At 42.9% G+C, this 27,203-nt stretch overlaps 1 protein-coding gene across 1 annotated transcript; it reads left to right on the top strand.

The window, feature by feature from the left end:
* The first annotated feature begins 657 nt into the window (after positions 1-657).
* LOC119648451 lies at positions 658-27,137 on the top strand. Its single transcript, XM_038050207.1, has 8 exons — positions 658-1,705; positions 1,761-2,114; positions 14,856-15,205; positions 15,269-16,302; positions 25,397-25,993; positions 26,053-26,525; positions 26,614-27,050; positions 27,110-27,137. Exons 1-8 carry the CDS (start codon positions 782-784, stop codon positions 27,135-27,137), a joined length of 4,197 nt encoding a protein of 1,398 aa, XP_037906135.1. The 5' UTR covers positions 658-781.
* The last annotated feature ends 66 nt before the right edge of the window (positions 27,138-27,203 follow it).

Raw genomic sequence — 27,203 nt, 5'->3', positions numbered from 1 at the left:
ACAATTTCACCTTTAGGAAACCTTGCCCGGGCTGTCCGTAATTGCTTATAGAAAGCATTCATTTTCCACCGAATCCAAAATCTTCGTTAATGCACTGCACCAGGATGGGAATCTTGCAGTTAGAACCCTGTCAGAAGCCGACTCCCGGGTAAAGAGGTTGCGATAGCCGTAAGTAACAGTCCCGTGCCGGATTTGCATCTACTACCACTTGTACCGCCAGGGTACAAAAGTCTGGTGCCGCAAGAGAGAGCGGGGTACTATCCACAGTTCTGGACCTTTTGGACGAGTTGGAAAACGGAAGAATTTCGGTCAAATTCGATACCATTGTTAAGGAGCATGCGCATATTCCAAGGCCAAATTTCTATCACTTTCAGTCGCCTATTTTGACACCCATGGAATACTTTGAGTATATTCTTAACAAGCAGCTCATAAAAAAGCCTTTCGCAAACCATCTTCTCCGCGCAAGAAGCTAGGCATTAGAGAGCTCGAAATTTATTAAAGTAATTTTCTGGACGAATGGACCCTTTTCACTGGCGTCGAAGTATCTATTGGTTTTGAAGAAGAGTAAAATTTACAGCTAAGGCATTTCTCACTTAGATATGCGCCTATATCAGTCCTATTAAAAAGTAGTCTTCCTTTTGCAATGACAATGTCAAAGCAAATGTATATTTTTGTATTTTGTTACATTCGTAAGTGACTCCAAATTTTTATTTTTGATATTAATTTTTCAAGAAAAAGCCTGGGCGCAATCAAACACAACTTGAAGTAAGTTAAAGTGAGGATGACTGAAATTTTCCCATTGAGTGGTTGTCCCAAATACTTCATTCCAACGGGAACAGCTAACTTCTGTGAAAAGATTATCGACGAGATAATTGACGATATTTTCTTCTCATATGAGCGGGAAACTGATTCGGAAAAATGCATCCCCACTATACTGAATATGAATTGCTTTGTGCAACGTTTGTCGCCCGGAGAAAAAATAGCTCTGGTGGATGAATTCGTTAGCCGTAGATTCAAAAAGAAGTCAATCGCATATTTTAACGAGATATATGGAGGCGATCAGATTCATTGCGATTATTTTAGTTTAAAGCCGACATGTTTCCTTATGCTAGGAGGGCCAAGCTCACAACGTTATAATGCAGCGAAACTTTTCGCCAAGGAAACCAATCGTGTTCATTTGGACGTAGTCGATTTAGTAAACTTGGAAATGGCTTCTGGTTCAAAGTGTGGAAATTGGATTTATGCCAACATGTCAGCGGGGAAGCATATCCCTATTTCGATTATTTTATCCTTAGTACGGGCTGCTGTGAAACAACATCTTGTGCAAGAACGGGGTTATGTTCTATCGGGGTTCCCTATAATTCCTGAAGCTGACTTTTGCTCAGATGTGTTCCCAAAGCTTCTCACGGAAATCGAGGAAGACTTCAGAAAGCCACCCGAAGATTTGGTTTTCGATTGGACCGTAAACAATCCAGAGGCTGTGCATATTAGAGGATTCGCTGGAATTCTTCCAAAATTTAACACATATGCAGAGGAAGCCGAACTCACCGTTGAAGCGGAAAAACGTGACAGTTTGGTTTTATCTCTCGGTACAACGAAATCCAGTACCGAAAGCTTCCAAACAGAGGAGGAATCAGCAGTTGATTTATCAACAAATCTATTGCGGCTTTTCCAGCAGAACACAGAGTGGAGCTCATCATATATAGTATGTCTAGTTTAAGTTTCAATTGCGTTTCCGTATTCAAAAGCATTCATTACAGGAAAGTGAATACTTCGAAAGCATTGCAAACAACCCTAACTTAAAATTACGTGTATATGAAGAAGATGTAATTAGTTCAGTCCGGAAGCAGCTCAAGTTTCTGATGCATTTGGAATTGACACCTGATGTTATATTTTTTATCAGGGACAGAGACCCGGAACTTAGCAAACTTGGACGCTACGGAGATAGTTTATATTTCAAAAAAACATTAATATTTGAACTGGACTCAACGAGCGAAAATAGATGCTTCCCTTCGTATACTGACTTAGAAGCGATTCACCGTGGTCGTTACTTCAAATGTCTTCCTGAAATAGGCAAAATGATTCAACATTATTCCAAAGCAAATGTTGTCAAGGTATGTACACATGTGTAATGAAGTTAATAATAAAAATAATCGTTGGCGCAACAATCCATATTGGATCAGGGCTTTGAAGTGTGTTAGAGGACTTCATTCAAAACCGTAACGGTACACTACAGGTACTCAGCATTCAGGTACTCATTCACAGCTGAGTCGACTGGTGTCAGACGTCAAATCACGATAGAAATATCAGTGCCACCAGTGAGATTCGAAGCACGACCTTCCGTACGATAGCCTTGTGCTCTAACCACTCAGCTATCCGTAATGAAGTTGGTTTATTTTTATTTTTTAGGTCTTCTAGCCCCCCGCCTAGAAGCAGCAGCAGCAATGGATTTTCAGCTATTTTTCTGGTGTGGGTTGTAGAAAGTGGATGCCTATTTAGGCTGAATTGCAACATTCTTCAAATGTATCCGGATGTGGTTAGAAAGTAGAAGGTCGCGGTTCAAATTTCTCTGATGATGGAGGGATTTGTTACCGTGACTGAATATCGAATACCAGTCGACTTGACTGTGAATGAGTCCCTGAGTCAAATCAGGGTAATAATCTTGGGCGAACGCAAATTTCGTCGTAGACTGTCGAATCGTACATCCTCATGTAGGGGGCCAACAATTCTTCGGAGGGTTCTTCTCTCGAATGCAATTTGCCTAGCTAAGAGCCGAAGCCTCCGGAGGAATATATGAGAACTGGGAAGACCATTATACTGCAAAGTAAATGCTTTGACCCTGTGGTGAGACGTTTTGAGCGAAACAGTTTTCGTAAAGTAAAATAGGATCTGTTACCAGATTTCATCGTCGAAGCTGTTATCGGTTGCGATTTTCGAGCCTAGATAGGAGAAATTATCAACGGTCTCAAAGTTGTAGTCTCCTATCTTTATTGTCGTTATTTAACCAATGCGAGTTGATGTTGTCGTTTCTTAGTTCTTTGCTGCTGACGTTGCCACTATGTACTCCATTTTGTCTTCATTAATGTGGAGCCCAAGATGTCCCGCCGCCTGGCTTTTGATCTGGATGAAGGTAGACTATACATCTCGAGTTGTTTTTCCTATAATGTCAATATCGTCAGCATAGGGGCAGCAATTGGGTGGAGATGGAAAGGTTGGTTCCTCTTCCATTAACATCTGTGTCGCGGATAATTTTTTTCGGCGCCAGATTAAAAAAGGTGCACGATATGATCGATGTTGATTTCGAATGGTCTCGAGAGGGATCCTGCTATTTTAACCTGGCCTCGCACATTGGCCAGAGTTAGTCTAGTTAGTCTTATCAATTCCCTCGACATACCGCACTCTACCATGGCCGTATACGTGATACTTCTATAATTACTGCACTGTGTGATATCTTGCTTTTTATGTATGGGGCATATAATGCCGCTTTGACATTAATCGAGCATTGATTCGCTGCTCCTTTTACTTCTCGAGTTCACGGACCTGTTGGTTTTCTTAGGCTTCTTTTTTCTGTGTATGAAATCATTTCTCCCCTCAATGAAGTTCGTTACAAGTTTCCACGCGTGCCCACTTTCTCCGGAAATGCAACATCACTCGACAAGCGGCATTTTTCCGTTCTATTGCTAACGTTCTTCAGGTGTTTGTGAAGATCATTTATCAATGAGTCATCTCCAGGATCTATGCTGAGCCAGGTAACTGCAGCATCCATTTCTTCCTTATAGGTGTTACGGAAGGCTATGCTGTGGAAAGCTTAATTTTTGACTCTCACCTGAAGGAATTCTAGACGGTATTATTACTCAAGCCCGGAGCACCATGCCAACGAGATAGTGATTCGAGTCTATATTGCCCCCCCCCATCTGTTCTGACATTCATCATAGCTGAAAAGTGGCGGCGTAGTTAATATGGTTGAAATTGGTTCCATCTGGAGGGGCGCATGTTTGTTCGTGGGCCACTTTCCGTGCAAACCATGTACTTCGACCGAGCATTTCGTACAACACCGCAAATTGAATAATTCGCAATCCATTACCATTGGCATCCTTATGTAAGCTATGGAAGCCAAATGTCACAAGATAAAAGCTGGCAGGTCTGCCAAACAAAGAACCTCAACTAATTTCTAGTAAATTTTGCCGTCCACAGTGATTAAAACTAATTAAGGGTGGAAGCTGCGAAGGTAAATCAAAATAAGTTGCAGATTTAATTATAACAAAAAATGTACGGTGTAACTGCCATATAAGCTTCTTCTTCTTTAACCTTTGCTCCATTCAGAAGCAGCTCACCTAGTCGGGTGCGACATTTTGCCCGGTGAAAAGCCTGATCTGCATGGAGTCGAGAAGCTTCTAAAACACCATTTAGCGTATCAGGCCATTGTTGTTTCAGCCTTCAGCCTTTGGCCGTTTCCCATAGACTACGATGCTCATACCAACCTTAGCAAGTGACTTCTCATCAGCTTGAGTTGCATATCCATATCGTCATAGATGCCCCTTTCGAGCAACATCTCCAACATCATGTCCATCGGAGATGTTGGATATGTTATTCGAGATCATTTTTATTATGAGACGTAAGGAAAACATCATCCGTATAGAGCTAGAGGACGCTAGACGCTGGATTTTCCGTGTGACTGTGTCCATAACGAAAATAGAGAGTAGTGGTGAAAAGGGGATACTTGTCATTGATTTGTTGGCGAAGTTGTGCAATACCCCGTTGGTTTTCCGAGCCCAAAAACAATAATCTTTCGCCGAATTCAGATAACAACAGATAACAGATAACAGACAACAGTACTCCGAGCGTTGTCTTATAGTTATTACACGGTTGAAATGTTACGAGCGATGTGACAAAGGTTCTAGAAGGTCCTTCTTCAAAAACAAAAAAAAACATTCAGCTTGATCGCAGCGAAAGGTTAAACTAGCCAAATATATGGTGGTCCTATAGTTGTAAAGCGTATTATATATCAGGACAGCAGTACCGCAGTTCTTAACAAAATCAGTCTAATTCACGGTTATTTGTGATGTAAATACGGTGGTCAATAATGCGTTAAAAAACCTTCCCGGTATGGGACAACAACTGAATAGGACTGGTAATTTGACACTCGGTTGGATTGCATTTCCTTTTCCATTCAAGAACGGCCATGTTTCCTTGCCAGTTAGGTGGTGTTTCCTTCGCATTTAAAACGGAATTGATGAATTCACTGAGCCACAATGTTAGGTCCCAGAGCTTCACCGTTCAGAACTTAGCTGCGATGTCGTCAGGCTATCTTCCTTCCGCGGTTCGTTCGTTTGATTGCTTCTACGACTTCTGCTGGGCGGACAAGTGGAATTACTCCAAATGCTGGTAGCGATTCTAGACGTGGAAGATGAGCAAATAACCGAGAGGAACTTTCTTATGCTCTTTACTTCCAAATCGTCCAACTGGGCATCTAGTATTAAGTATTCTCCTAGATGCTTCAACCTACTTTGTTCAAGTACCGAACAACACTTCGTCACTTTCCTTACAGAATTTACAGACAATATCCGTAGATATTATTAGCTTCCCTAGGGGTATATTTAGCCTGCAGTGAAATCCAGAGGCTCTTTTCGGTGTCGTTTAACCAATGCTTCGAGCGCTTAGGTTGACTAGGACTCTTTCATTCCTGCTAAGTTCGTCCAGTAAAGTTCCTCTCAGCCGTTCTTTTTTGTTTCCCGGCGTAGCAGCCATGAACCTATTTCCGAGTCCGGCTGCGGCCTGTGCAGCAACATTCCTGCTCCTTTCCTGGCTAGGTCGTTCGCTACATCATTGCCTTCAAACCCAACGTGGTCTGAAATGCTGTGTATCTGGATACATTGAACGAGCCCTGCGTATTCAGTGTATTAAGGCATTCCCCCCCCCCCCGTGCTGGTATACCCGAATGTTCTGCACCTCAATGTGTGCGTTGGCTGCCCAGACGCCCCGCCTCCACTATTTTAAGTACACTTTCAGAATAAAGACCACTGTTGCCTGTCTTCGTGCCCATTTTGTCCGAACACCTGGCTTCATGTGCGTTGAAGACGATTCATCACTGTTTCCACAACTATTTCTTTCCTGCTGTCGCCATTCACCTGTAAATATGCCGTGTTATTGCGCAGCTATCTTGTATAGAAATCCTAGTCTACTCTCGTTACTATTTCTTTTATTTCGGAGATGGTCTTAATGGCGAATCTCATTATTCTGTGAGATTTATCCATCACCCTTCAATTTTTTCCAAGCCTTCCATCCGAGTGTTCTAACACCTTCTTCTTGATATTGGTAACGAATGCTGGCTTGTTCACTATGTATTTCTCGGTTATTGCTAACGATGAAATGAAGAAGGCACTTACTTCTTCGAGACTGGTGTCGCTCCTTTCCCGAATCTGGCGGTGGATATTGCATCGCAGCTGAGGAGCAGTGGGAATGCCTTTCTTTCGTAGAATTCCGCTAGTCTAACAATTAATTTCCATGGTATCCGGGTGTCATTTCCTGGGAGGTACCCTGGTACCATGACTTTCTATCGAGTTCTCCTCCCGGCTTTTATTGAGTTTTGAACGACGACAGGTCTACAGTCAGAAACTCGGAAAGGCATATTCTAATTTTTGCCTGAGAATAATACAAACTCCTGGTTTTCTGCAAGAGGAATTCCAAATTATCTGGATGCTTCTTCTTTGCAGACCACCAATCTGGTTCTTAGCCTAGCATCAATCCAATGTTATGCTTGGAACTTGCCCCTGCGACTATTGAAGATGCAGCACATGGTTTACCTGGGTTATTTAAGTGCCAGCCATTGGTTCCGTTAGTACTTGGTGCTCTTCTCCAATGTCGGAGTATCATTCTCTTCTTCGACATTCAATTCCTCGTATTTCACTGTACCATTTGAATTCTACAGTGTCTAGATCTAGGTCACCCAGCTTCCCATCTTCCGTGGATAGCATGTCCAGCCTCTATAGCCTCCGAAATTCCTTCGGGGCCCTCGGTAGGCTTACCACCTGATATAGCCTCCGAAGGGTAGTTTCTTGGTTTCTCCATGTGTACGTACACAGGTATGCTTCCAAATCTGTAATTGGTGGGGCAGTTACCACGTTTGATTACGCCTGGTCATTTACCCCCATCATGAGCAGTTCGATTTGCCCTCCTCCTTGCTTTCAGAATTTCTCCGTAATCCTGTATGGAGATCTACGTTTCGAAGGATGAAGAGACGCGGAAGCTTCCACGTCGCAGTTAGTACGGTTTTGAAAGGTGGACCATCACCATGTTCGATCGTGGTGTATCATCCACTGGGTAAGTCGACAGCCCCGTTCACTTCCGTTTTGGCAATTTAATCCTAAGCCAATCCGCCGTGTTCTCCGTGGTGTAATCTACCACACCTGAATCTGATGAACCCAAGCCACTTATTTCATCCCTTAGACAGCTCCATTACGATGACAAGCAATGGAGTGAGGAATAATTTCGGCAGTATGGCCTACCGAAGGCTCTCTATCGCATCAACATAGTTCACGGCACCTACCTTTACCCTGACTTCTCCGGGTTCTTGTTTCGATTTCTTGGGAACATTCCCCTCTAGTGGGCTTATCTCCGCTGCCTCCCTCGTCCTTGGCACCCAGACTGAAAGCTTAGGGTTTTCCTGAGGCTTCTTAAGGGTTCAGGCCTTCCAACACATAGTGCAGATACCATTTAGCACCTCCACCACTAAGGCCTACTTTCGTCCTGATGTCTGATATACTGTCCTCACTCTTGCTGGTTCCTGCTTTTCGAGCAGGAGCCTCTTTTGGTTGCGGTCTTCGCAGTAAGCCAATATTGGTCAGCAAGCTGTTCCAAATTTTTTTGGTCCGTACGCTTAAGACCCAAGTAGTAAAAATAAAGAGGCGACGAAGACGGCTTACGGTTTTGCACCGCCCGGTATCAAGCAGATGTGGACTTAGGATTCCCCAATCCCCAAAAAATCTTGTTTTTGTTTTTTGGCTTTTTCGGTTACTTATATGACAGTCCGAATTTTTCGGTGCATTGATATGTGCACAGAGTTTGCGGGTAGATTAAGATATCTATAGACATATATATAGCTAAAACACCTCACGAACCCTCTTCCCGCCCAACCGGACCAAGAGCGACGAACCTAAGGATGAGCTGAAGGCAACATTCAAATGCCCGCATTCACAGCGATGATGCGTTTCAACGCAAGGTGTGTACAACCATGCGAAAATGTATTGCTACATCCTGATTGTTGCACAAACCGTAAAAATGAAGACTGAAGTCCACTAAGACAGACTGTTATCAGGCAGGACTCTTCGGATTATTGCACAGGTTGCAAAGATAACCCTTTTTTGCATCACCATGTATAGTCCAGCGCTAAAATCCAGCGTTTTCAGCGCTTTATGTAAATTTTGCGGAACGTTATTATTATTATTAAGAGGCAAGTTTAAAGAGAATCGTACTAATATTAACAAAGCTTACTTATATATATTTGCCTATTTCTTGAAAATTTACTATATGCCGAGGCCGCATAGAATGCTAATAAGAAGCTAGTAAGATGCTATTATTAATTTAATTTGAGCAGATAACGGAATGGAATGTATTTTGAGAGCAAAATTTTGTAAACCATCATTGCTTTTTTTTAACTTTTCCATTGGTTAAGTTCTGAAAACGAGACTGTTACACTTTTCAAGGCATACATTTTGAGCCCTCACTCCACTATGTTTCACCCAGTATCAGAAATACGTTTCGAAAAGTGCTAATGGAGCCCATTACTTTATTTATTTAATCAGGACAATATACAGAAAATGAAGTCCTTATTACATATTGCCCTCAGAGGGAGGAGCAAACAAATGGCTTACTTTACGCTTAAAACTAAAGAAGGAGACAGAGTTAAACGACTCAACCTGTAGGTCGTTGTAGGACCGGCATAGTCTCGGGATCGGGCAGTGACAGTCAACCTCGAGCTTCGCTACTTCAAAAATATCCACAAATATGTAGTCGAATATTACACCTAGGTCATATAAGGAGGTCAGTAGTGAAGGTGTCCAATAAGAGAATAGGAAAAGGATGTTAGGGAGGGTTTAAGCAAATAGCACATCCAGTGGCATTTCTTAACATTCAGTGTTAGCTTGTTGAGCGAACACCAGCGGACCAAGGGAGACAAATTAACAAGGTTGGACTGCAGCGGAGACGAAACAGAGGTTTAATTTAAGATCGTGTGTGTAAAGCAAACCCGGGCAGGTGAGGATGGAGGCGAGGTCATTGATAAGAAACAAGAAGAGTAAGGTGCCAAGTATAGCGCCTCGGGGAACGCCAGAGGAAGAAGAGAAGGAACGAGATTAGTAACCATGAAAAGAAACTTTGCAAGAACGGTATGGGAGATAGTGGGAAAGCCTGGAGATGATTGAGGGAGGGAAGTTGAGTAATGAGAGCTTAGAGAAGAGAAAATTATGATCAACGGTTTCAAAGGCTTTGTAGAGATCAGTATAAATAGCATGTACCTCCTGCCGCGAATTAAAGCGATGTTGGTAAAGACCAGAAGGTTTGAAGCCGTAGTTCTATGTTTCACGAAGCCATGCTGCTCTTTGACAATGAGGTGAGGTGACCGCAGTGCGCGATCAACCAGTCGTTGACATATCTTTTCAGGATTTTGGAGCAAGAGGAGAGAAGAGTTTACAGCAAGAGAAGGATCTTCGCTCTTCAGGATAGGGATGATAAGGGCCTCTTTCTAGAGATGGGCAAAGTAGCTCAACAGATAGATTCAGAGCAGCCTGCAGTTAGAAGAGGCGTAGACGGTGGAAGGGCCGAGGGAGAAAACATGGAGGTGCAAAGAAGGTCGTAGTATTGTGGGCAGTTGGCAGTGGAGTCAGCAAAATTGATAGAAAACAGGGGAGATTGATTGGGATTACGACAATTACCAATGTGATACCAAAGGTTTTCAAGTCACCGTAGGCAAGGGGGGCTGTCTGTCACACCCGCTTTATTCGGAAACGGCTAGATTGATCGTCATGAAAATCGGTCAGACCATATGGTTTGTTGTTCCCTTTACATACAGTAAGTGGCGCTATTTTGTGTGAAGTCACATTACAATGAACGGAGGGTGCAACATTTTTTCCAAAAAATTTTGGGATGTGGTTCAATTAGTATTTTTTTGCAACTGGCACCACGCTTGATATCGGGTGAAACATAAGGTAGTGAGGGCTAAAAATATGACCCCCAAAAAGTGTAACCGGTTTCGTTCACACAACCTATCCAACCGAAAAATCGGAAAAAAAGCACAACACACTAAATGAAATCTAGGCCTCAAAATATATCACGTTCCGTTATCTGCACAAATAAAGTGAATAAAAGTATATTAGAACGTTCACGCTAGAACTACAAAATTTGGCATTTGCATAAGGGATAACATAAGACATTACTTTGGGAAGTTTGAAGAAAATCCTACTATTATTAACAAAGTTATAGAAGGTGAAACTTTTACATTTTGTGTGAATTTCGTGCCTTCTAAGCGTGTATGACGTCATCATAACGTATCGATTTGTCAATACCACAACAAAGTGAGCTCATGTGAGGTCGCAGGTAAACATTTCGTTTTAGATCTTTGATCATTTATATATTAATATCAACCACTTCAGACAAACATATGTATGAATTTATATGTATGCTATATGTAAATAATGCATTGAGGTAGAGCCTAATTCAGATAAATATATTTGTACATTTGGCAAGGGGTATTTAATTCACGTACATTACGTATTTCTAATGGAGCACCCGGAGGAGGGCTTCATCAGAGCGAAGGTGAAGGGCATCCACATCTACAGCTGCTATGCTCCACCCAGCGCTATACTCGTCGAGTATGAGCGGATGCTTGCTGCTCTTGTTTTGGATGCAAGAGGACGTTGGCCGATCATAATAGGAGGCGATTTCAATGCGTGGGCTCTTGAATGGGGCAGCCGGATAACTAATGTCAGGGCACGTGTTCTCCTCGAAGCATTCGCGGAGCTGGACGTGGTACTGGCGAATGTTGGGTCTTCGTACACTTTCCGGGGAAGGGGCCTGGGGTCTATAGTGGACCTGACATACGTGAGTGCCACTTTAGCCTGTAGAATCGCTTGGCATGTCAGTGAGGACTGTACTCACAGCGACCACCAGGCAATCTGCATAGAGATCAAGGGCGGATCGAGCTCGAAAAAGAGTTTTCGCAGAATGCCGGGTGGTATGCTTGGCTGGACAGTGAAAGCTTTCGAGGGGGACACGTTTTCCGCCGTGCTAAAATCCGACATATCCCTGAGTGGTACGGCTGGAGAGAAAGCCATCCAGATCACTCGATGGGTGACGGAAGCATACGATGCTACTATGCCCAGAAGGCGATTGCTCCCCAGTAGGCAACCCAACTACTGGTAGAACAACGAAATCGCAGGTTTGCGAGCCGCATGTTTTCGGGCAAGGAGGCTTTGCCAGAGGCTCAGGGGAAAACCCGGTGGCGACGGTCGAGAGGAGGCACACAAGCAATTGCGTGGCCGCCTAAAGGAAGCCATTCGGAGGAGCAAAAAGAACTGCTTCAAACAGCTGTGCGACCATGCCGACATAAACCCTTGCGGCGAGGCTTACAGAGTCGTGATGAAAAGGTTGCGGAAATCACCCCAGGTGACCTGTCCGCGCCTCCTGATACAGATTGTTACCACTCTGTTCCCTCACCACGAAAATAGGGGAAGGCAAATTTTTGTACAGCTAAATGACGGCATAATACCGCCCGTAACTGTGGAGGAGCTGCGGGAAATATGTGGTAGGTTCGGTGACAACAAGGCCCCAGGTTTGGATGGCATTCCCAACCGAGCTTTGAAACTGGCAGTGAAGACTAGGCCCGACCTTTTCGCCAACACCTTCGAGGCGTGCCTAAAAGAAGGAATATTCCCTGCCTAGTGGAAAAAGCAAAAGTTGGTGTTGCTTCCGAAGCCTGACAAGCCACCTGGAAACCCAGCGTCGTATCGTCCTATCTGCCTGTTGGATACAATGGGGAAGATGATGGAGAGAGTCATTTACAACAGACTCCTGCCCATCGTCGAAGCCAGCAATGGTTTGTCGGAACGCCAGTTTGGTTTCCGACGCGCCCACTCTACGGTAAACCTGGCAAAAAGTGCACTGATTTCTGGCGGCTGCTGTGCCGTGGTGGCGTTGGATGTCAAAAACGCATTCAACTCGGCCAACTGGAATAGTATTAAAGGGGCGTTGTCTGACATAGATGTCCCCGGATACTTAGCGAATTTGGTGGAAAACTACCTCTCAGAGAGGACTCTCTGGTACGGGACGGATGAGGGCCCCAAAGAGTACATTGTCACAGCCGGGGTACCACAGGGATCGGTACTTGGTCCCCTGTTGTGGAATATCATGAATAATGGGGTGCTTGCTCTTCCCGTCCCAGAGGGGACTACGATTGTCGGCTTTGCTGATGACCTAGTTGTGGTTGTTGCAGCAAAACACAACAGAAGATGTGGAGGTTTACGCAACAGAAACAGTGAGAGCGGTAAAGTCCTGGCTAGAAAAGGCCGGCTGACCTTGGCGGACGCGAAAACGGAAGCGGTCTTAATATCGAAACGCAGGAAAAATAACACTGTAAAAGTGGAGGTCGGTGGACATACGATCGTATCAAAGCCGGCTATCAAATACCTGGGGGTAATAATTGACACCAAATTGAGTTTTAGGGAACACCTAGAGTATGCATGCCAAAGGGCAGCCAGTGCCACCACGGCACTTGCAAAAATGTTGCCAAATATTGGTGGGCCGAAACATTGCCGGAGGTTGGTGCTAGCCGGAGTGGTGCGCTCCATCCTGCTCTACTCGTCGCCTGTGTGGGCAGAGGCGCTTGCAAACTCTCGGAGACGGAATCAAGTGAACTCGGTTTACCGGCGGATGGCTTTGAGGGTTTGCAGTGCTTTTAGAACCACATCAGATGAGGGAATATTGGTGGTGGCAGGCATGATCCTGGTTGACATTCTGGCCAAAGAAATGAGTGTCCTGTACAATGCAAGACATATGGAGGGGCATGCACAGCGTAGAAATGCTGCAAGGTCAGAGTCGCTTGATCTCTGGCAACGCAGATGGGACGAGGCTGCGAAAGGTCGGTGGACGCACAGGCTCATTCCCAACTTTAGGGTGTGGCTTGAGCGAAAACATGGGGATACCAACTACCACATTACCCAGTTTCTCACGGAACACGGTGGTTGCTACAGGCAGTATCTGCACCGCTTTGGGTTGGATGATTCTCCGAACTGTCCCAGATGCGATGGCATACCGGAGGATCCAGAGCATGTGATGTTTCACTGCCCACGATTTGCGATGGAGAGAAGGAGCTTCAACCAGGTGCTGGGCAGGAGCGGGGCCCCGGAGAGCTTGGTTACTGAGATGCTGGAGTCCGAGGTGGCTTGCGGTTGGCTCTGCAATCATCCAAATGCAGGAGGAGTTGCAGAAGGAACAAAGAAGGAGGAAAGCTACGAATAGGAGAAGGATGAGTGCCTAAGAGCAAACCTACCCCGCGAAGTAATACCTCAGTGGTGGTCCCGCGGGCTGGGGCTGGAGACACCGGGGGTGGTTTTCAGTGGGTGTGAATCCCACACGCGCCCGCTGTAGTTCCGCCGTTCGGGCGGCGGAGCTGCGGCGGACGTGTCTTTCTAAGATTTTCTTCCTGCGTGTACGCACAAAAAAAAAAAATGTACGTATATGTACGTATATGTATATATCTCTACTTTTATGTATGATCAATTTATCTACCTACATATATAATGCAGTATTCGATGTTAGGCAATGTTTGTTTGTTTAGGATGAGCATAATATCTTCAATTGTAATATGTACATATTTCTTTTAGTTTGAAAAAATATGAAGGAATATTTTGAGTTTTTAGCCACATACAAATAGACAAATGTGCATAGAAACTTTCTCACATAAGATGAACACAAAACTTTATACTCGAAGCACCAGCTTTCAGTATTCCGACTTGTTTAATTATTGATTTCATAGTGGAGCGCATAGCCTTAAAGTGAGCAAGATCGGCGTCCGTCTTAGAAGCCCGAAACTTCTTCCGCAGTGCATGTTTCAGGCGAATGGTATTAAGAAACTCCGTTGTGAACCGAATTAGCTACGAACGTAGGCAGATGCATCCCGGTCCCTGCAACAGCGGAAAGTGAAATACTCTTTGAGAAGCTCGGAGTTTAATATAACATCGTCCAGAAAGCTTTCAGAGATACAGATGGCATGGTGTTGCTGATAAATTGAAGACCCCCCCGCTTGGTTCTTAAACCCTTTGATATCCTACATGACCATCTTCTGTGAAAAAAGTTTTACATGCATGGGCGTTCAGAGTTCGCATCTTCCCACGCACCCACATTTCCACCAGTGGGTGTCAATCGGTAAAACCGTTTCTAAAAAAAGTGCGTGTGATTGATGGACGAACAGACAACCGATTTTAATACCGTTGTGTTTCTAACACATCCTTAAAAATGGCGGTGAGTTTATAAAAGCTTTTTGTTTTCTACTATTGTCCGAGTTTACTCAAATACTCCTATGTGCGGCGCTCCTTTTCGGAATTAATTTTTTTATAGCAAGAACCGATCAATTTATCTTGTAACCAACTTGATTGCTTTTTTTCAACTAAAATGTTTCTACTTTTTGGCCATTGTGCTGCCATTTTCGTGTTCTGATCAACGCATCTACGAGTGTCTTGCTTTTCGTTCTATAGTGTCTCCTGCCTCCTGCCTGCAGCAAACACTAATTATTTTAATAAAACCACGACTTATTATTTGTTTACACTTACCGTGGGAAAATTTTTCAATGTGGAATGTTTTTCTAGGTTGATAGTCGATTTTCCGTTCACGAGATGGTGAAACAGTTCAAGACCGCAACGGCCTTTACCAACTATAAAGTCATACACAACGCCGAACGCATTATCCCAAGTAGCAGCCTATCAGCGAAAATGTCCACTCTACCCCTGGATCAATATCTGGATATCTTATGTGAACATCGCTGCATACAACCGAATTTGAAATGGATGAAACCAGCCATGGGGACGTTATGCCCAGTAAAGCTAACTGAGGGTAAAATGACGCAAGGAAAGGCGGAGTATGCTGCGAGGTATTTGGGACGCATATTTCTGCTTTCTTCTCCACGCGCTCTGGATAATTTTATGGCTAATCCAAAAAAGTAAGGATTGACGTAACATAATGTTTAGGTTCGGATTAGGAGATTCTACAACTACCCTTTCAGGTATTTCTTTAGCAAACCAAACTGCAGAGTTGCCATAGTTAGCATTGAGTCAATGCGATTTGGAGCAATTTCTAATGTTTTTAAGCACCTTTTTCATGCTGAACAGTTCAGTTGGCGAAAATCCATAGGCGAATCTGCCAAGGAGGAAGCAAGAGATATTTACGCGGAAGCTGTGAGCTGGGCTTCGACTGTTTTTAGCATGCAGCTGGAGAGCATTAGCGCCGCCACGGTTTTCACCCAGGAGAATTCAACGTTGTCACTGGATGCAGTTTTAGAAAAATCTGTAGAAATACAACATATTTCAAACATTACGCAAAACTGGAATGCTCTGTCCCCGAGTAGCAACGCTGTGAGACTGGGAACTTCGTTAAGAGACACCGCCTTAAGTTCAGCTGAAATTCAAGAGAATACAACATTACAAGTACTCAATCCTAGCCTCACGGCAAATCGTAAGGCAATTCTAGACAAACTTATTGAATATAAATTCAATCAACTCTACAAGGAGAAGTATCCAACTAAGATAGCTGATGCAGCAGTCAAGTGGATAAAACTCCAAAGTAAAACGCAAAATAGACCAGACAATGGAGAGAGATTTTATGCACAATGGATTCTGGAAGATGTACCAATTCATTTGGACTTCTGGGAAAAACTAGCAGCGAATCATTGCCTCCCTGACATTGTTCTTCTTCTTCAGGACGACGGATATTCAGATTTTAAAAGTTATGATATGGCGGATTTTTTTCTTCATTCTGACAGTATCGAGAAAATTTCCGCGAAAATCAGACACTGTTTTCCTTGGCCCAATAGCGAAGCCGACAAGATCGATTTAGTTGAAGTTGTTGCAAGCACTATGACACAAGAAGGGAGTCCTTTGAATTTTGTGCTTCCGTTTTTATTTCATAAAGCTGAAGAGGACTACTTCGGGGAATCGGAAATGGAAATTGATGAGAAAACGAAAGTTGTAGACGACCTGAGTAATTATTTGGCTAACTCACATATTCCGCTGGTGGTAAGCCAGAAAAAAGGACAAAGTGGTGAGAAACAAAAACAATTTAAGAATTATACTTTCTCGGGGTTTAACTATTTATCACAATTTTATTGGAATAAGATATGTTTTTAGAAAAGCGCTCGCGCCCGTTGATGTTTGGAGCAACTTCATTCGCAACCATGTCTCTCTTCTCATGATTTGGGCGATGTTAAGCTTATTGTGCGGATTGAGTTCGGCCAGTTCCGGCTTGGTACTTCTCCTCAACATCACTCTCAAATTTAGGCCTTGTTTTGTTACAATTTTCTTTTTCACTAATGATGCCTTTATCGCTGAGCAACGCTACTGAGTAAGATCGGTAATCTAGTAAGAGTAAAGAGGAACAAAAGGGAGGAAAAGGGAAGGGGTTGCGTACTTTTGCAAATTTATGTAAGCCTCCTAAGGCCTTGAATGTGCTAATTTCTTATTAACCAAGACATCTTCGCTGAAGTCCAACAAAGTACAGTAAAGTCAATATATGTGTACAATGCAGCTTTTCTCTTCTTCAACTAATCTGTCCCGTTAAAAACACTGTGTTGGTTGTTATATACCTTTTCGTTACCGACCTCTGTTTCCTTTACGGTTCCGAGCAAAAATTAACAATACATGAATACATTATGAGAACTTTCACGACTTGGTCCCTCAGGAGAGTCCTGACAGCTAACTACTTAATAACAGAAGCTGGATCTACGATGGATCGCCCCATTTAGTTTAACAACTTAAACTTAAACTTAAAGAACACATTATGCTCTACAATAACTGGTTCTTTCATATTTTAATGGGAAATAACGCTTAAAGCATGGAAACGCGCATAATTTACAGCTTGCTGAAATGTACATACTTCTGCTTTCCCACGTGTATACAATAGCGAATAGTGGTGGCCACTTTTCATGTGGTGCTCCCATATAGCAACACAGGAAAAACGTTCACACAGAACAATCTCAACTTGATTTTGCCCGTCCCAGATATACAAATTGATCAACGCCGTCGATCCTTTTCCTATTAATGCAGGTAAGAGGAACGCGATGAGCAGTTGGGCTGAAGCCTGTTCTTTGTTGAAGTTTTTCTTTGTCACTGCCTCGCTTTCTAAATTAAGAGCCATTTCGTCAAGCTTTATGAGGGAACAAACAAATGTCATCGGAGTTTTCGAGATATTTGAGAAAAGCTGTCATGGCCAATTGAAACTTTTCATTTCGTCCGGAAAAAGTAACATGAAGAAAGTCACCCGTAACAAGAAGAAATCATATCGGTGCCAAGATATGGCGGACTCCGCTTTGGGCCTTTACTGCGTCTAAGCTTTTACATCGCTGCAACACGTGATATTTTAGGTCATCACATGTCGCTCTAATAATAACTGTTAGTTAATTCAGGCTACACATGCCTTCGTAGAGCATTGGAAATACACTCCCTGTTCACGTTATCGAAAGCTTTCTCGAAATAGATGAAGAATAGTTAACGCGGAGATCTATATGTTGCGAGCGATTCCAGAATTATCAGCATTGTATTAATGTGGTAACGCCGAAGTGCATCTAAAACCGAGAGAAATTATACCAACTCGTCTCCCAGGTTGGAGGTTAGGTAAGAACCCTAGATGGAAAACTGACGTTGCGAAGCCATAGAAGAAGCATCGGATAAGATAGACCTTACAACGGAACGAAACGGAACAACAATTTGCGAATGTGCGCACAACACCACCTTCAATCGCCTCTGACAAACAGGTGAGAATGAATACTGAAGCCATTCACAACACAGCCCTCCATAATACCTATAAGGGAGAAATGGATCCCGCAAGAACCGCAACTAACAGATGTCCTGGAGATGATGCATCAACAAATGATCTTCACAATCACCTGAAGAACGTTATCATTGACGGCCACAAACATACTTGGCCCCAGCCGCAAGGAAAATCGGAACGGCTGGTTTGACGATGAATGTTAGCTGGCACCGGGACGGAAGAATGCTGCATACCGTGTAATTTTGCATTCTAAAAGAACGCGGACACGCGCGGAGATTTACCACGAACTCTGGCGAGTAGAGAAGTGACTTAACAAAAGGAAAAAGAAGCCTGGAAGGACCAACAGGTATATAAACTTGAAAAGTACACGAAGAAACTGCATGAAGCGCGGAAGTTTTACCAACAAGTCACCTGGGTGACCTCGATGCTCATTCTGCCGAGACAAAAAGGGAAATCTGATTTCCAACAGAACGAGCATATTGGAGCGATGGGTTGTGTATTTTGATGAACTGCTTAACAAAAAAAATATCGGCTAGTTGGAGGTCCCGCCAACTGAAGATGACTGACAAATGGAACCGGAACCGGGCATTATCTGTCCCATACATAACAAGCCGGGAAACCGGCGGCTGGACGCTTCAGGTATGAAAGGTTTTGTGTATTCCTTTTATAAATACTAAATAAATGCTAAATATGCATTTATTATGTGAAAATATCCACCTTCAAGTGATATTGACACTCAAAGTCTTGAATTTGCAAGGAAGCGACAACTTTGACCTATTATAACTTTGTGAGTAATAGTGCGGTTTCCGCCAAACTTGGTAGGATCATGTTCTATTTTATAGCCTACCTTGCCAGAAAATTTCGGATGAACTGCAGTCACTTACTAAAAACTATAGTAATATACTATTATGAACTTTATTTGAAAGGATATTGGTATGGAAGATATATTGAAGCCTAAGCACCATATAGTGGCAGTCCCCTGATTTTTTTTCTGATTTTTCAATTGGGTTGTTTCTAAAAATGGGACCGTTTAAGAGGAGATCACTTTGTTTTACACAAAACCTTAAAAAGATGGATATCACGCAGTGTCGCAACTATAGAGGTATCAAGTTACTGAGTACTATCTATAAGATGCTCTCAGCTATATTGCTCCGTTAGCCCCATACGCCCAGAACATCATTGGCCTGTACCAAGAAGGCTTCACTCCAGGCAAATCAGTAATAGATCAGATTTTCTTTCTGCGGCAAGTGATAGAAAGCTGTTGGAATATGCACCACCTTTTCATCGACTTTAAAGTTGTGCATGGCCATGAGAGAATTCGGTATCCGAAATCGACAAGACTGACTACGCTGACCCTGACCAATATGCGAAGCCAACTAAAAACAGCAGGATCCCTCTCAAAACCATTCAATATCAACAAGGGTCTAAGACAAGAGGATGCCATATCATGCATCCTCTTTAATCTGGCCCTGGAGAAAGTGATTCGCGATGCAGATGAGAATGCGAGAGGCACCATCCTCTTCAAGTCCATCCAACTACTGGCCTACGCTGACGGTATTGACATTATGGGAAGAAGAACCTGATATGTACGATTTCCCTTCATCCAAATCGAGCAGGCGGCGCCAGATCTGGGGCTGCACGTTAATGAAAGCAAGACGAAGTACATGGTGGCAACGTCAGCGTTAAAAACCAAAGAACGAACAACAATGAATTCCACTGGTGAAACGAAAATAATAAAGACAGGAGACTACAACTTTGATGTTGCTGTTGGCTTCTAAGGGTTGTGTTCAAAACAATATGCCATCTATTACAAGATATTGGAAGCTTCAGAAATCGGCAACGCTCTTTTCATTGTCATGTCATGTCAATATCAGTACGATACCAAGGGGCAAGGCGTTCCAAATTGCTAGCCCACAGATCCCTATCCTTTTCAGCCGCATTTGACAACCAACCAGAAATACTTAATATACTTAATATTCTAGAATCGCTGACCGACAATGGAATCACTACCTCAGCGGGGCACCGATTTCCCGCTCCAATAAAAAGTACCATGAGTCCGGGTGGGGTTGGCCGATGCATACTCCCGGCGACGCCGGGGTTTCGAACAGTGTATTTACACTCTCCTCTATTCAGCTTTCAAATGAGCTTGGGACCCCTTCTGGTAGAGTGTTGTTCAACCGTTGGAATAAAAACCCAACTATCGACCTAGCATATCGTCCTTAAACTTCTTTCTCTTAGTTCGAATCTATAGATATGGGACAGTACGTATTCCACGCTACTAGGAAAATTCGCTGAATTATTCAATTCAAAGCGGAGGAGGTGCAGTTTGGTGTTCTACGAGTAGCTGTGTAAATTGGGGGTTTGTTTCATATTACCCCTCTTATATTCATCGACCATTTATTGACTCATTCCACCCGCGCACACCTTGATTCTATGCAGATGACCAATGCACCTATCGGCTAAGTGTATGCTCGTTACAAAAACGCCACTTCATTTAATGTTATGTCAAAAGTCTTGCCACCGATTTTCTCCGTTTTGCGAGCTTATTAATGATTGACACCCGGACACGCACATCGGACACAGCAACATGGATTGTGCCTCCCCACCAATGACTAATATCGTTCCCTATGAGTAATATCCTGAGATCCATTTGAATGTAATACTATTGTTGATATTCCCTCCCAGGTTGAAAAATTTTGGGTATGCCATAATATTTCGGAGGATGCCGACATAAGTTCCCTTTCCCCGATTGTAAAAGTGGCCTCCAGTCATATTCTTTTCTTACCTTTGTTTTTCTTGAAAATGCACCTTTCTTCATGCGTTGATGTATTTTTTCCGGTCCTATTCTCTTTCGTTAGTTCTTTTACCTTTTAGGAGTTTGATGCCAAATTGATTGGATCAGGCGCTCTTGTAAACTGTCTCCCCTTTTCTCTTCCTCGAAATTTGTGTTATTTTATGAAACATCACTGCATTACCACTTGGGCATCGGAATAATGCTATTCCGGCTTCCCTCCATTTATTCTCTACAATAAAAAAATAAGGAACTCAGTTTGACTAACTCTTCTTATTGCGCTCTTCTCATCTGCATTACTGGAAAAAAACATTGAAGACGTCCTATAGTCCATATGCTTCTTCTACCGACGGCAACGTCGTGGATTTTCAATGGACTATTTCTCGTTTCTTCATTTCGGTTACGCTGATGACATCTGCTTAATTAATCAGCCAGTCATGCACCTTGATCAAATGGTTTTGGATTTGGAGGGAAGTAAATTCTCCCCATGAACATGAATGGGCAGAATACCGAAGACGTCGAACGATAATGAACCCGATGCCTCCTGAGAGCAATTACACAGGATTTAATGGAAGCTTCCTAAGGGAGATATTTCGATCCTGACGAGTGATCGAAATGCGAAGGTAAACTCGAGTAAAACTTCCCATCGACATGTGTTTTTTTTTTACTGCGAGGATAACGACCAATAGGTTGTCTATTTCTGCAGCTTCCACTGCCTCGCTATATGCATCGACAATATACATCTAAGTAGATAAACCAATGTTGTTTAAAGTTATTCCTTGTTACACACGCTACGAAATTGTTTTTTCCTTTTTTAGGGAACCGAACATCTTATCTACTGCTGATTTTCCAGGAGCCAATCTAGTTCCGAGCCGGCCCCACTTGTGAATAGGATAAAGGCTGAAGAAAAAAAAGATGCATCTCTAGTAAAGGCCGATAATGTTCTGGGCTTATGGGACTTATCTGATCTATCGAGATAGATATCTTATAGATGGTCCTTAGCAACGAGATACTTCTATAATTTCTGCCTTGCGTGATATCTCCCTTTTTATGTGTGGACAAATGATGCCTCATTGCAAGTCTACAAGCATTGATTCACTGTTCCACGCCTTCACTCCCTATTACGCGTCAGTTGATAACCACTTTTTGTAATTGGCCGCCTTCTTATTTCGCCATTTCGGCTGTAGTCCTGTCCGCTCTTGGCGACTTATGAATTGCACAGACTACTTCATCATACTTGGTGGTGGCAGCATTTGTCCGCCGTTTTAATTGGTGCAACCACCATCTCACTGACATTTGGATTGTAGAGCAGTTCATCAAAGTATTAAATCCATCGCTTCGAAATGCGTATATGGTTGGAAATCAGATTTCCCTCTTTGTCTCGGCAGGATAGGCATCGAAGTCTCTTTTAACTGACCTGCGGATTTATAGGTAAAATGTTCGCGTCTGATGCAGTTACTGCCTGTACTTCTCGAATTTAGCGACCTGTTGGTTCTCCCGGATTTCCTTTTTCTGCCTGTGAAGTCGCTTCTTCGGGAACTTTCAACCACCATTTCGTAAAACAATATTAATTGAATAATCCGTAGTCCGTTATAATTGGCGCTTTTATATTAGCTATGGAACTCGAGGTATTGCCTGGCGCGTTACTCGTTAAAATCTTCAAGTACGATTTTGCGAACATACTTCGGACAGGCATTAAGGGTACCCGCTACAGCCTCTTGGAAGGTATACTTCTCCGACTGCAACATGAACGTTAATGGGGCTTACATTTCATCACAAACGCAGAGTACATAGCCATTCCCTTATGTTTCCAAAACGGGTAACAGTAGATTTCACTTTTAGGCTGACTAGGAAACCTACTCCGACCACATGGTTTACTGGGTGGCCACTATTATTTATGATGTAGGCTCTCTTCTCTAGGAAACCAGCCACTGTCCAGCGTGTCTTTTGTAACACTGTTACATTTGCCACATTTATATTAGGTCAAGAGTATCGACTAGCTACTTGGCAGCTCCTTTTTTAAACAGAGATCGCATGTTCCGTCAGAAAGGGGTAATTCGTTTGCCGGTTTCATTACCATCATTGTAAAGTTTATCTGGCCAGAGGTTCCTTTGGTGGCTCTCTAACTCCGTTTTCCATGTATGATTGTCAGTCCTACCAATCTTCAAACCTGGAGGAACAGTTGGTATAATTGGTATCGCTTTTGGGCGCGGGAGACTCATCTTTATCCTTCTCCGTCTGCAGTTTTTCAATAAGAAAGAACTCGATCATCAAGTGTAGGTGGAGACAGGGTTTGTTAGTTGGTGTTAGTCAGCAATCTCCTTCTTACCAATGTTGAAAATCCCACGAGCATACCATCGCAGATGTCATCACTCCCTACAATCGGTGAGACCTCAATTCAATCGTTAATATCCTCAAGTTAGATGTGATCATGACGTGCTATGAATATAGTCCATGGATCATCTTCGTTTTCATAACTGCGAGCTAGAACTACATAGGGTGACAGGCACGCGACACTGCGGTAAATTTTGGATTTGAGACAATCGATTATACGTCGATTACAAAGAACTCCAGTTGATACATTCAAAAATTTTAATGGGGAAGTACAGCAACGGATCGGACGGTAATTTAAACATTCTGCTGGATTACCTTTCTTTTTCCATATTGCAACGGTGATGCTTTCTCACCAGTCATATGCTGTTCTAAGCTCCTCCGTAACCCGATAGCCGAATCTATTAAGACACAGTGATTTTCGCTTTCCAAAACTCAGCTGTAATGTCGTCAGGCCCTGTCATTTTCTCTGATTTAATACGTTTTATTGCTTCCTCGGCTTCAGTTGCGCTGACAGGTGGAATTGCTTCAAATTTAGGCAGTACTTTAGGAAGCGGAGGATGAACGAATTCTTCTACAGAAATCTGCCCCAAATATTCCTATCAACTCTCCATCGTAACTCGTCGATCAGTAATGAAAATATTGTTTTTGTCACTAACGCAACAGAAGTGTTCGATATCATGTGACTGTTTTTGGCAAGTGGAAGTAATGGCTGCAGAGGTAACGGCTTTGCGGTCAGTAGCGATGATAAAACGTCGGCGTCTTATGAGAATATATTATATCCATTGTATAATGTAGAGAGATGGGATAATCGTTTGATAGACCATATTTGGAAAGTATAGGGTCACGAGTGACCACAAAGTTGACTATACTGTGGCCACCTTTATTGCGTGCTTTAAATCCTCTTTTCTCATGGTACTTGGTCTTGTCTTCCTTTTTATTCGTTTCACTATTAAGATCGCCCTCAATGTCGATGAGATCATCGGCAGGCACCCTACAGGTCTTGGTGTCAACTCGTTGCGAGGAGGTATCTTTCTTGGCATCGGGTCGACGCGGTGCGTATGCGGGAGAAAAGGAACCATGCTATCAATTAATACTATGGTGAGTTTCATCAGCCGGTCGTCAAATAGCCTGACTCTTTCCAGTGAGGGTGCCAATAACTAGCGCACAGACAGGTATTTGATTTGCTAAGGCTGCCCTGGCTCCACTAAACCAGATCCCGTCCTGCTGCACCGACTGATGCAAACGCCCTCGTATTTCTCCGAGGCTTTATAGTTAATGGCTCGATCACTCTTTTTAACTACATCGCATACTCCTTTATGTGATGTTAAAACCAGCATGTTATGTAAGTAACAAGGCGGAGTCTATTATGATAGCTTTCTACAGGCTTGTGAGGTTGTGCAGAGACGCTCTTACCCTCCAGATTTCCGGCTATGAAGCAAAGAGGGGAATGGCGACCGGAGGCAGGCAGAGTCTCCCAGATAGTCCCTCAGTAGGCGCAATTAACGTTTGACTGATGAAAAGGAATCAACTTGTACCGTAACACTTAACAACCACTGACTCCTAATGGGGAAGGCTCACCACCTACAAGACACGATCGCAGAAGTTTTTGTGGTAGACGCGTGTAAACGTGTTCAGGTTTACACGGGGCTGCGGTCACGCCCTAGAGTTCGTATTACTCAAGTTACGGGCAAGAAGGAAAACTTACAGGCACTTCCTTTGTCATAGCAAGCTCTTACTAGGGTCAGGCTTCAAACATTAACTAAACAATTCTTTGTGGACCTCAAACAAGTTTTTGAGTGCAAGGTGAGTAAGTCGGTATCTACCAAATTCTGCTCGCCTTACCCTTCTAAAAACGGTCCCGGTCTTAGGAGTTTATGGCATCAAAATGGCAAAACAGGGCGCCCTGCCCATTAAGGAGGAAATTACCCCGGAAAAAACTTCCAAAAAATATATTGGTGTCCGATTCGGGGTTACAGATGACCACTTTAGTAAAGTAAGAAGCAATTGAAAGTTTGCTTCGAATCACTACTCATTCACATTTAATAGGTCACACCTTAAAGCATGTTTAATGCAGAATCAGGAAATTGTAGTTTTTATGCCATTTCCGATCATGTGCTGTTTAAAGAATAAATAACACTAAGAATTCACATTTCGATGTTTTCTCTTCTAAAGTTGACTTTTTTGTATGTAATTCATATGCGAGATTTTCCCATGATTTTCTAATTTTTCCTTTGTATTCCTCAGGAGCGTTCGAGTTATTACTGAATTATTTGACCCTGTTTAGGCAAAAACCGAAAGGTCTAAATGGAGAAGACATTGAAAAATTGCGGGAGATATGCGAAAAATCGTACGACCTGAATCCAAAATTGCCGAGTAAATGTTTCACAGATTACCAGTCTGTGTACAAGCTCGATGTAGGGTACATGAGAAAAGGCGTGAAATTCGAATACGATAGGCAGATGAGGAATTACAACTTTATACATTTTAACCAAGAAGAAATCGATGAGGAAAGTGATGAGGAGGTTGTAGTGGAGGAGGAGGTTGATCCTGCTCTTGATATTGACTTCCTCTCTGAAAGAAATATCAAAAGCATGGAAGAGAAGGGGTCCTTATCCCAAATTTCATACGGAAATACCGGCAAGTATTGCCCCGTTGAGCTCGAAGAAAATCAAAGGTTACATCTAGGCAGCATAGAATACACGGTGGAATATGGGAACAAACTGTATAGTATGAGTTCTTCACAGACATATGAGCAATTTATGAGATGCCCTTTGCGATATGTCTGTGACCAAGAGCCTCCTCCCATCCCACCATTTAGAATTTGCGTCATTGGCCTTGCCGGTAATAATTAGCTATCTAATTGATGTATTTGCACTACCAAAGTCTAATTTTTCTTGCAGGACGAAACCGAAATAGCTTCGCCAAATTCCTTGCTAATAAATTGAGTGTGAAGCATATTCGTTTCACAAAACTCATGGCACACTTTCTGCAAAGACAATATCCAGAAAACAGCGCTATCCTGGATACTGAAGAGGAGGTATACGACCATTATGGGGTACAACTTCTACGAAGCGATCTGAGGAAATACTTCGACGAGGGTGTAATTCTGGAAGGGTTTCCAAATAATAAGAAGCAAATGGAAGATATGGTTCGGAACAAACTGATTCCCGAATTAATGTATATTGTTGATGGTAATCCACAAGAGATTCTTTATTACGGATTCATCGAGCGCCAACTTCGCTGGCAAAAACAATTAGAATTTAAATGTCAGCAATATCTGAAAAAAGTAGGAGAGCTGCAAAAAAAATCGTCTGAAAAACCCGAAAGACGCAGAATGTCAGAATATCTAATGCGACAGTCCATCGATATTAAGGTTTGCGAAATTTCTTGGTAGACACTTTTTAATTAGCTTCCTGTACTAATGTAGTTTCAGTTTATCAATTTAAATCAAATGTTTTCAGGCTCAGTTGAATACGCTGAACAAACGAATAAGGCTAACTCAAGAAGAAATTTTAGGTGAAGAAGAATTTCCTCCCGATGTTCAGGGAATTGAGAATGTCCAGTCCATTCAGCTTTCGGCTAAGGAACAAATTTCAAAAAAGTCCAGTCTACCAACAAAAATGGACGCAGAGCTTGAAATATTCTCCAACGAACCTGATGAAAGCAACTGGGAGGCAGACTCAGGAGAGGGTGAACTCGAAGAGCAAGAAGAAATCAACGACATCCCTGAAAATCCTCTACCAAGTAAGGTGGAGCGGCTGAAAATTACACAAAATATAATGAAAACGACGAAAAGAGCAATGACCCCAGAATTAGTTGAACTGAAAGAAGTTATCAAAATGTGCATTGACAATTCCATCCCCGTGCTGAACATCCCAAGTTGTTGCTCAACCCGAAGGTATGAAGATCGTCACTCAATGTGTAGTTCACAGTTGCGAAAGTTCATATTTGATCAAGTGATCATGGTTTCACCGGAAGTAGCTGAAAAGTGCCTTCAGACCGGTTATTGTCTCTACAGTCATTTCAAGAATTTTTGTCCAGTTGATGCATA

The sequence above is a fragment of the Hermetia illucens genome, chromosome 2 (genome assembly GCF_905115235.1).
Source record: "Hermetia illucens chromosome 2, iHerIll2.2.curated.20191125, whole genome shotgun sequence".
NCBI lineage: Eukaryota > Metazoa > Arthropoda > Insecta > Diptera > Stratiomyidae > Hermetia > Hermetia illucens.
Note: the sequence above shows the minus strand (reverse complement) of the source record. Positions and strands in the feature narration are given on the sequence as shown.